This window comes from Aphidius gifuensis, linkage group LG1, assembly GCF_014905175.1.
Source record: "Aphidius gifuensis isolate YNYX2018 linkage group LG1, ASM1490517v1, whole genome shotgun sequence".
Classification (NCBI taxonomy): Eukaryota; Metazoa; Arthropoda; class Insecta; order Hymenoptera; family Braconidae; genus Aphidius; species Aphidius gifuensis.
Window position 1 is genome coordinate 28,255,090 of NC_057788.1, and position 11,289 is coordinate 28,266,378.

General features: G+C 26.5%; 1 protein-coding gene across 1 annotated transcript; it reads left to right on the forward strand.

Annotated features, from left to right (window-relative positions):
- The first annotated feature begins 762 nt into the window (after window positions 1-762).
- Window positions 763-2,044, forward strand: LOC122860062 (UPF0602 protein C4orf47 homolog). Its single transcript, XM_044163718.1, has 4 exons — window positions 763-910; window positions 1,024-1,196; window positions 1,264-1,534; window positions 1,658-2,044. Exons 1-4 carry the CDS (start codon window positions 844-846, stop codon window positions 2,041-2,043), a joined length of 897 nt encoding a protein of 298 aa, XP_044019653.1. The 5' UTR covers window positions 763-843; the 3' UTR covers window position 2,044.
- Window positions 2,045-11,289: the final 9,245 nt, after the last annotated feature.

Below are 11,289 nucleotides of genomic sequence, written 5' to 3' on the forward strand. Positions count from 1 at the left end.
GTATTTTTTTTTTTTTTTTTATTTTTATATTTCTGTATACATTCGTATATATATTTGGGTTAGTATTAAGGTGGAGCTTTTACTTGAACCACATCTGCTTCACACCACAATCACCCTTCATCGACAACGATCCAATGTACACCTTATCTTAACGAGAATACTGGCAATTGAAAGTTTAGTTATTGTCACATTACTTTTGTATTATAGCACTGAAAAAAAAGATCGTTAAAATATACGTTATTATTACTAATAAACGAACTGAATCTTAATATATTTTTTTCATCATATCTCATTATTATCATTTTTTTTTCTTTAAAATTTTTTTAAATGATTTTTTTTTAAGTATTGAATTTATCACAACACAAATGCATGATAATTAAATTTTTATTTTCAATAAAAAAATATGATTTCAATTTTATATGGAGAAATATTTATCATTGATATCTACAATTTAATTTTTACGACAAAATCAAAGGTACATTCATGTTAGTGACTATAAATAACATGCTCATAAAAAAAGCTCTGATATATATAAAATAAAAATAATATCTACTCATGAATCAGAAATAATAAGGGAGTATGTTTTTTATTTTTTTTTTTTTTTGAAATGGAAATTTCTTTTTCTTGTCTATTTTTTAAATTATTATTATTATTGATTGATGAACATAGACAAGTTTATTTTTACTTTGTTTTTTTTTTTTATTTATGTTAAACAATGGAATATCGGAAAAAAATACGTGAAAGAAATGTCGTAGTATTAGCGTTAATAAATAGGTTAATTTATAATAATATTTATTTAATAATATTGTTTTTTTTTTAATAAAAAAAAATTTACGGTTTAATATGATCAACAAAACTGAGGTCAACGAAGTGGGCAGACATTTTGGCAAACGAGATCTTGATAGAGTTGGTATGATAATTTTTATGATGTATTTATTTATGTTTTATTTATACAATAAACATTTAAATATTTCAAGTAAATTTATGTTTATTTTGTATGTTTATTGTGTGTTAAATTTAAAGGTTATTTTGATGATACGGTTGGTGGTTTTGGTGAATATAAAAGTGTAACAAATTTTTATAGAAACAAGGGAAAACAGTTTATCGCTGGTCAGCCAAATGATTATTTTGATAAAAAATATAAGCGTTTGTTTGAAGGAGAGTATTTACACCATCAGCAAAATGATAAAACAAAGGTTTATATTTAAAAATTAAATTTATCATAATATAATTTCAAACTCAACGAGTGATTCAATTTATAAGAAAAAATCAGATGGCCGGTGGATTGTACCAACATCACCGACAAAATTACACTCAACTCCTGATGATTGGTTTGGATGTTTTGGCAAGCCAGTATCATATTTCAGTCCAGCAATAAAAGATGATAAAAATGATAGGGATAAAAAAAAGCTGCCTAATTTTAAAACAAAGCCTAGTCCACTTGGTGGTCCAGGGTATGTTGATATTACTTTAAATCCATATCCAAAATATATTCCTGAGCCTTATGTTGATCAATCTAAAATTCAAAAAAAAGGTATACACAATTTATGGTTTATTATTTAATTCAATAAAAGCTATTTATTTTTATTTTTTGTTTGTTAAAAACAATAAATAATTCAAGTATTTTTTTCATCAATTTCTTTGTCAATTAATAAAGAAAAAAAAGGTAAATTTTTAACGTCAATCAGAGGACCAGATTACTTTTCTTTGAATCCATATGTGCAAGTGCAAACAGGACCAACTTATGTTGATCAGTCCAATAAAAAATTCACGACGATTGGTGCAAAAAGACTTTACGTGCCTTTTCCAAAAAAACCAGGAGGTATGCATGATGGTTGCTTTAACAAGTTTCCAGAATACTTTAACGGTACCGATCAAAAAAAAAAACAGGATAAACATGATTTTGTTGGAAAGTTCATTGTTGGAGGACTTAACTCCAAGTCAAAGTATACTTTTAGTATTATCGACCGTGTTACAAAAGTATCTTGTAACGCAAATAATTTTCTTGGGTATCAGCCACGTGTTTACCCAGTTTTAAAGTAAAGCCTCGATTACCATTATTTAAAAAAAAAATATCTTATTTTTTACTTTATTATTATTCAAAACAAAATTTAACTTTTTGCTATTTTAAAATTTCAATAAATTATTATTATTTTTCTTCATTTATCTTTTATTTTTTTTTGTTCTTCATATGTATTTAGTATTGTTGTTGTGTGATGACGCTAGTGAAAAACAATAATGTCGTTCAAGATTTATTTCGCGGCTAACGGAGCAATTCCTCGGTACTTTGTCGTCGGTATTAAACATTCCAAGCATTGCAAAACCATTCGTTGACATATACCCTCACCCAATGTAGCCCAAGTATAGAAAATTTTATCTGCACCACTGAAATTGGTTGCGCATATATTATATGCATACAAATGATGCAAACTTTTTACTCAAAAAACGTGCAGAAATTTTATCATTTATCTATTAAAAATATCTAATATATTTTTTAGCTTTAAAAATAATATTTCAAGATTTATTTTCAATATAATTATTTAGAATTAATTTTAAATTAATTGATAATTTTAGAAAAATTTATTTTTACATTTTAAGAACATCGTTTGTAAATTTAAAAGTGTTTCGATTCAAGCAGTCAATTGTACGATAAATAAAAAAAAGGAAAGAATAAAAAAAAATACTAAAAAAAAAAAATTAAAGAAGGATGAATAATGAAAAGAATTGCAAGGTATCCGATGAAGCTTTTACTCCATAACCAAGCTTCCAAACTTGAATGACTCTTTTGCATAACAACGATGGCTCAAAACATTTCTTGCAAAATATATTTTTTTTCTTTTTGTTAAATGAACGAGGATAACTTTGACTATCGTTTTTTTAAGATTTAAAAACCAAAAATACACCAAAAGTATTTTTATATTTCTTTCAAATAAAACTACAATACATTTTATTTTTTATTCTTTAATAAATATGTAACATTCAGTCTACATAGAATAATACATAAAGAATTACACTAAAAAAATAAATTAATCTATAAAAAAAAATATAACAATAATGTAATTTAAATGTTCATTAAATTATATTATATTATCAGTGTCAATATTAAGCCATCCGACTTAACTATGCATGTACAATTATGATTTAACAAACAGTTGAATATTTAGCATATCCATAACTCTGAGATTGATTTATAATGGAATTGTAACTACCATCATAGTAAAATAATGAGTTAGTTATATACATATATCTATATTTGTGTATAAACGATGCACAAATCTGTCACGTTCACATAGAAACGATATGACACGGGTAATTTTGATTGTGTTGGTATATTCACCGAGGCTCCAAACAAGGCATTAACTGGAAGTTTCACCTCTAAATCGCTTGGATGCTTTCCAAGCCAGTCAAGCTGTCTTCTAGTCACCTATATGTGCTCTATGTTATCTACTTTATTGAATCAGTTGTCCCTTGATACTGCCATCTAAGTCGACTGATATCCCAATGGTACAATCTAAAATCTACCCTTGTTTTACTGTTCTTACTAAATATCTATATGTTTATAAATAATCATAGAACCTCTTCGTCGATGCTATGTTCCTAATACGAACTTGTCTTTTATATTAAAAAAAAAACATAGTCAAATTTTTATGGCGCTGAAATTAGCGTCTCGAATCTCCAGATCCAGGGATGATTCATAAATAATTTTTTTAACTATGATAGAGTTGAGCCATCCTCGTAATTTTTTTTTCATTGAATTGTTTAGGATCTAAGCTAATTTAGAAAAAGAAATTATAATTTTTGAAATGGTCAAAAGGGGGTAGGGGGTGGATTTTGAGGGTTTTTATTTTTTTTGTCTATGATGGGATTGAGCCATCCTCGTTATTTTTTTTTTATTCAATTGTTTAGGATGTAAGCTAGTTTAGGAAAAAAAATTACGAGGGTGGCTCAACCCTATCATAGTTAAAAAAATTAAAAATAGTTAAAATCCACCCCCTACCCTCTTTTGACTATTTCAAAAATTATAATTTTTTTTCCTAAACTAGCTTACATCCTAAACAATATATTAAAAAATAATTTACGAGGATAGCTCAACTCTATCATAGTTAAAAAAATTAAAAATAGTTAAAATCCACCCCCTACCCCCTTTTGACCATTTCAAAAATTATAATTTTTTTTCCTAAACTAGCTTAGTTCTTAGACAATTTAATAAAAAAAAATTACGAGGATGGCTCAACTCCACCATAGATAAAAAAATTAAAAATAGTTAAAATTCACCCCCTACCCCCTTTTGACCATTTCAAAAATTCCCATTTTTTTTTTCAAAACTAGCTTAGATCCCAGTAAATTGAATAAAAAAAAAATTACGAAGATAGCTATTAATAATAATTGATTGTAAAAGTTAAGGGCCGGGCCTAAGAAAACTCCTATGTTTCCTGTACCTAAATTTCTAGACGCTAACTTAGACGCTAATTTCAGCGCCATTATGAAATACCTCTCCTATGTTTCTAATAAATTGGAATGAGTCTTAAATTTTTTTTTTCAGTACGAATAAACACAAAGTAATTATCATATATACGTTATTGTATACAAATAAAAAGAGCACAAAATTTCTTATCTTAAACAATTTAGGTGAATCTCAAAATCCATATGAAATATGCACAACATGAATCAGAGTATTGTGTAAGCTATAAGCCTATGATGATAGTGTTCTCACACAATACGATGTCGTTGTTGTATACTAGCATAATCCTCCTCCTATCTACTATCAGGTAGAAGACACCAGACTCCTCTCAACACCATACACTTCTCACTTACCTATATCTATAAATGCACACCTACATTGCATTCTGATAAGACATTTAATTCAGCTATAAATGCATACCTTAATGTTACTTTAATCTTGTTAACTTAAATAAAAAAAAATTCAATATTATACCAAAAAAAATTTACATATATTACTGGCTATTTTGAAAAAGACATGAACTGATTTTTATTCAGTTTACTTGGACGTTTTTTTTTTTTTCTACGAATCACAAAGTATTCGGTGGATTTACATGTCTTCTACATGATTTATAAAATTTGTTGAATATAAAAATTATGCATCCACGAATAAAATAAAAAATTCAAGGTATAATCCATTTTTTATTGATAAAAAAATGTATTGAAGAAAAAAAAAATTCTTGAATGAATATATACATTCAAACATGATAATGTTGATATTTTTAAGAGAAAAAAAAATTAAAAAAAGATGTTATTTTATCTGTAAAATTTTGTTGTGATTTTGTACATGTAGGTTAAATTTACGTAGAAGCTCTCTGATAACCCGAGGGTTTGTGGATTCTCTATCTATATATTGCCTCGTTTTTACTTTACTTTAGCCCCCGGAAGTAGTTGGCACTTGGTGTAGATAGACTATTTCATATACACCCGAGATTCAAGAAGAGGAAAGGCAAAATAGAGTACAGGAGAATTGGTGCATCCTCTTTACTATTTATAGAAGGTGACTGTTTTTGACGTTGTGCCCTCGGGCATATCTCGAGACTGGCTATAGTAGTTGTTGATAACTTGTAGAGAGATCCAAAGAGTCTAAGTTGACGATGCTGTTGTGCAGAAACTAAAACGAGAAATATATATATAGTTATATAGGTATGCATGCGGTGGTGTGATGTGGTTGCAGGTCAATTCTGCAAATGGAATACTAGATATGCGAATACCCATACGATATAACCCAATGAGATATAATATTATCTTGAAAATACATATACAGTTTAGTTTTATAACTATGTACAAGGTTATTTCATTGGCTTTGTCAGTGGTTTCAATTCTTGAATCAACAACTTGGATATACATCAACTCAAATTCATGATGCAATGTTTGATCGTTATATTATTTTATTATTATTGTCGTTGTTATATAACTGAGTATATTTTAAACCACTTTATAAAAATAGGGAGAAATTTTTCTCGGTAATATCCTCGTAAATTTATTTCTCTTACAATAATTTAAATGTAGCCATGCGTTAAATAAACGATTTATGTTTTATAATATTGATATTTTAAATCATTGTTCAATCTTGCTTGGATCAATTTTTTTCTGTATGATATTTAGTTTCTTTTTTTTTTCATTTTAAAGATAATGTATCGTGAAATTTTTATTATTATTTTTTTATTTATTTTCTTGGTACACACGAATTGAAGGTGTCATCAATTTTAAAGCTCTAACATCTGCTAGCTCGATATACAACGGGTGTGTAGATCGACTCGATTTCCGATCCGATCAATCTCTACTCCCTTTTGATTTTATGGGCTCGGTTGTCTCTATACTCACTTACTTTTCCTGCCGCGTTACAACGAGATAAATTGCTTTGGAATCAACGATCAACTCTCTTTTTTTTTTTCCTTCGTATCTGAAAATAGAATTTTTAGTTTATATAGATTCACTGACTTTATCATTTTTCTATACAAAAAAATATCAATGTCCGGTTCAAATAGAAATAATATTTTTTTGAACATCATAAAATATAGAGTCGTTTTTTTTTTTTTTTTCCATAATTCATGAAATATTTTAAATCAAATGTAAGTTTTTATTTTATATTTATATCATGATAATATTTGACAAGATAATAATACAGCCATACAATTTGCCATAATGTTTTTTTTTTTTTTATATATATTTTCATCATTATCATTTATGTTTTTTGCTTCTTTATAGTTTTTGATTTAGAGCTAAAATTGAGTTTTTTCAAAAGCATCGTAAAGAAAGGGTAATCGTTATAACGCGCCCTTCAATTTGTTTCATCATCAAACTGGATATAATATAAATATACGAGTAAAAGGCGTATTCAAGTTAAATTCCATTCACCTAAATATCGGATCAATCTGAAAAGCTATATAGGGAGACTGAAGATTCCATCACTAAAATATAGCTTAAGCTCGCACAACAGTATGTTTTTCAAAACGTTGGAAAGTGAGAAAGTGGAGTGAAAAGCTGAGGTAAAAGCCAGCTAACTTTTTTAAATTATTCAAAAATAAAAAAAATATAAAGTTTTATTCAGCACATATTAGAATATACATAAAAATTTTCAAGACGTTGTTGGAGACGTATAACGATAAATGATCAAAGGTATTGAATAAATTTGAAAATGACATTATAAAATTAATAGCTTCACTTGAAATTATCTTGGAAGATGATTTTTCTAATTAAGCTTTGATATTAATTTTTTTATTTTCTTTTGATTAAAAATAAAAATAAAATTTCATCAATCTGCGAATGAAAAAATTTAATAGAGCTTTTTTAAAATAGAAATTCAATGGTTTAAAAGAAAAAATATAATATAAATAAATTTAAAAACGAGTCAACTGTTAGATACTCGACACAAAAAAAGTGTTGACATTGCCAGAGAAGATCAGAATAGAATCTAAAATAGATTTTGAAAAAATAGTGCAATACATTTGTAGAGATGGTGTAAGGTCAATAGACGTTGGAAGTAATCAATTATCTATAAAAAAAATAAAATAAAAATAAAATCTACGAGTTTTAAAAAATTGGAAGAGTTGAATTTAACAATAAAGAAAAAAAAAAAATGACTGAACAGTGAATGGAAATATTTATGTGGCTTATTGTATGGGAGTCTTAAAGTTGACGAAAAGATGCCCACAGGAACTTAAAAGAGAGTATAAAAAAGCTACCAATATTTTATGCATCACAAAATAAAAAAAAAAAAAAAAGCAAAAGAGGATGGGATGAACGGTGAGGTTAACTAGTGCCCAGAGGCAAGTGAGGAAGTTTGTTGGCTATGTGTCAAATTCTAGCTCCATTACGAATGTAGTAAAACTTTTCAATTGTTAAACTATACAAGTATACGTGATATAGACTAATGAACTCGTTTTATCGAAAACTAAAATGATTCTCATATTGGTTTTTTACACCACAATAAAAATATTTTCTTTTTTTGCTTAAAAAATAAATACAATTTTAAAAAATTACTAACTATATAAATATTTTCTTTTCATTATAAAAATATGTGTAAGTTTTTATTAAATATTTTTATTTGTGGAGAGTATAGCCATGCACGTTTTATGATTAATAATCATAAATTTAAGTGATAAATTTTGATGACTCAATCTGCTAAATAGTGAATATATTTAAATTTTATAGGAATGCTGTTTTATGCTCAAGTTAATTTATTGTAAACTCGTGTAATATGAACAATGTTTTCCAATTTAATTAACTGGTAATTACTTGAACTGGATAATTGTTTAATTCAATGCTGTTTCCTTCCGGTGAGGTCGATAGTAAAATAATACAAATATTGATTCTCACACACACCTTATCTCATGAATAATACTTACCAAACATTTTTTAAACTTTTTAAAAAGTAAAGTAAATTTTGTAGAATTATAATCTTAATAAAACTCAATAATATTTTTCATATTATATTTATAAATTTGTCTATTTATTCATATTATTTACTTATCTATTATTTAAAATTTTTTAGATAAATTTATTAGGTTTTTTCTTTGCTGCTGCAATATTTTTAAAAATTGATTTATCCAAGATTTTCATGGAGAATGCATATCAGTTTAATCTGCATATGCTGATAAAATATATTTTGCATTATTCAATTTTATTTTTTTTTTTTAACAATTCAACTACTTTTATTATCTCACGCTATACCACCCCTACATTTTTTTTTTATTTTTTTACAATTTTCTCACCCAGATATACACGGATTTTTTTTTCACAATTTTTTTTATTTTTTTTTTGTTTCGCCATTCTATTTGTCGTAACTTTTTCTGCAACAGTATTTTTCACGTACCTTGACATTTTCACCAAAAGTCACAGCTCGGTGTGCGTGTTTGTGTATGTATATTTTTTTTTTTTTATCTTTTATTTTTTTTTTAAATGTTTATTTCGTGTTTTTTTGTTAGCAACATAGCATTTATTTTTTTATTTTTTCTTTTTTTCGATTTTTCTTTTTCGCATTTTTGTCGTGCCCGCGTGAAAATGGCAGTTTTCCTGAAGTTTTGTCGTTAAGTACAGCCTGTACATCCGCGTTATAATGTCAAGCTATTCTGTCTTTTTTCACTGAGAGAAACTTACGACTTGGTAGGTGATACATTTTCCATTACGACTGACTGAAGCTTGCCCTAGACTTTTTGGATGTCCAGTGAGTGACACGCTGAAATTGCATTAAGTCAAATAAACATATGAAAAAAAAAATTAAATAAATAAGCAGACTCGAAAAAAAAAAATGAAAAATAAGTTGTATATTTATTGTACTGTTGTGCACTAATAATTATTAGCTTTTTATAATTTTACCGAGATAATATGTATCAAATAAAAATGTCATATTTTTCATTAAAATGATAAATTATTTGTCAGAAAATGAAAATAATGACTGTAACTTTGTCAACAGCCCCGAGGGAGTTTACCCTCTAATATTTAGTTCAGCTCTAAGCTATTTTATTTATCTAATAGATAACGATGATTATTTTCGTGGTTGGAATATTATATTTAAGGTATTGAAATTATACTTTTTTATTGCATTATAAATATCCTATGAAAAAAAATTAGTTACAAATAAAAACATCATCTTTAATAGTCATAAATTTAATTATTTTTTATTTTTTTTATTAAACTATCAATATTTAAATTCGTAGAAAATTTAGTTTGGTTTTTTATCTTTGTAAATAAATACAGAAAAAATTTATATATATAAAATTCAATTAGAAGTCTTAAAGTAGAAAACAAATAATTAAATATTTACATAGATGAATGAGTCAATTTTCAGTGGTTTATAAAAGCGACAATTTAAATTGAAGTTTGTTCATTCGAGTTCAAAGTTAAAGACAATTGTAAAAGAAAAATAAAAATAAAAAAAAGTTCAACACATGAATTCCAAATAGTACATACTTTTTTAAAAAAAAAAAACAAATAAATTAAAAAATAAAAAAAACTGCTTGGATATAGAGCAGTTTTCTTTGGAGACAAGTATTTTTATTTTATTTTTTACTTTTCATTTTATTTCATTTTATGTATATAATTTACGTTTTTTTTTTATTTTTTTGTTTTACGAAAATGAAGTAGAAGAAAATGTATTGAGCAAAAGCCCGATGGACCTTCCAAAATTACGTGAAAGTTACCCTCGAGCAACTGAGAAGGTCGTCAAAAGACAGGGGATCTGAATCGCCTGGGGAGACACGTAGACATTGGTGTTTCTTTCTTCGCTCATTTTAGATCTAGCTCTAGCGCTTATTTGTTCCACTAAAAGTTTTTTCCTCTCTCGAGAGAGTACGATACGATTTCAGTTTTTCTGTTATTTCAACAAATCCCACTCCAATGATACCATACTATCTTTGTTACATTTTTTATATTTTTTTTTGAATACTTTTATTTTCTCTTTGAAGCATTTTATATATGCATTCGACCATTGACACTTTTATTAATAAGACGAGCTTTTTTCTATTCAATACTGAGCATTATTGCATTTTCCACATAAGCTCTCCTTACTTTGACAATACAAAGCACAAAATGAAAATCTATCGATGCATATTTAACATGTGTAAATAATTTTTTTATTTAATTTCTTTTTATAAATAATAATTGACTTTTCACTTACTTATTTTTTTAGAAATTGACAAGTGAAAGTAAAAAAATGTAGAATTTTTTTAACCTTGAAATTCAAGATGTGATTTATATACGTGTTATTGTATTGTTTACACAAACGAAAAATAAAATATTAATATAATGTTCAACAGCACAGATCCACTGACAGAGGGTGATATAAAAAAAAATATTTTTTTGATCGGTTTTCGATTTGGTTGGATCGAGAAAGAGCGATGTGAATGAGCTCGACAGGCTGCTTTTGACGACTACTTATATATACCCTGGGTAAAGTCTTTAAAGTTTATGAGGACGGTAACACAAGTGGCACGAATGGAAACAACGAGAGTTGTAACTTTTGTGAACCAGATGTCGAAGTAAATCGGATGAGGAATGGCATATGCGTTAAAGATAAAGAAAATAGTATATATACATTTTAAAATAAAATAAAAAAAAAAACGATGTGATATAAAAAATAGAGTAGATAAAATTTGTAAAATACTATTTTATATTTTTTCAACATTATCAAAAATATATAAATAAAAAAAAAATAAATAAATAATATAGTTAAATAAAGTTATTATCACGATTTAAATTGAGCAAATATATTGTGGTATAGGCATGTGTGGAAATGACATCTCTAGAGATTACTACTTCAAGTTCACACAAAAGTTGTAAGAAAAT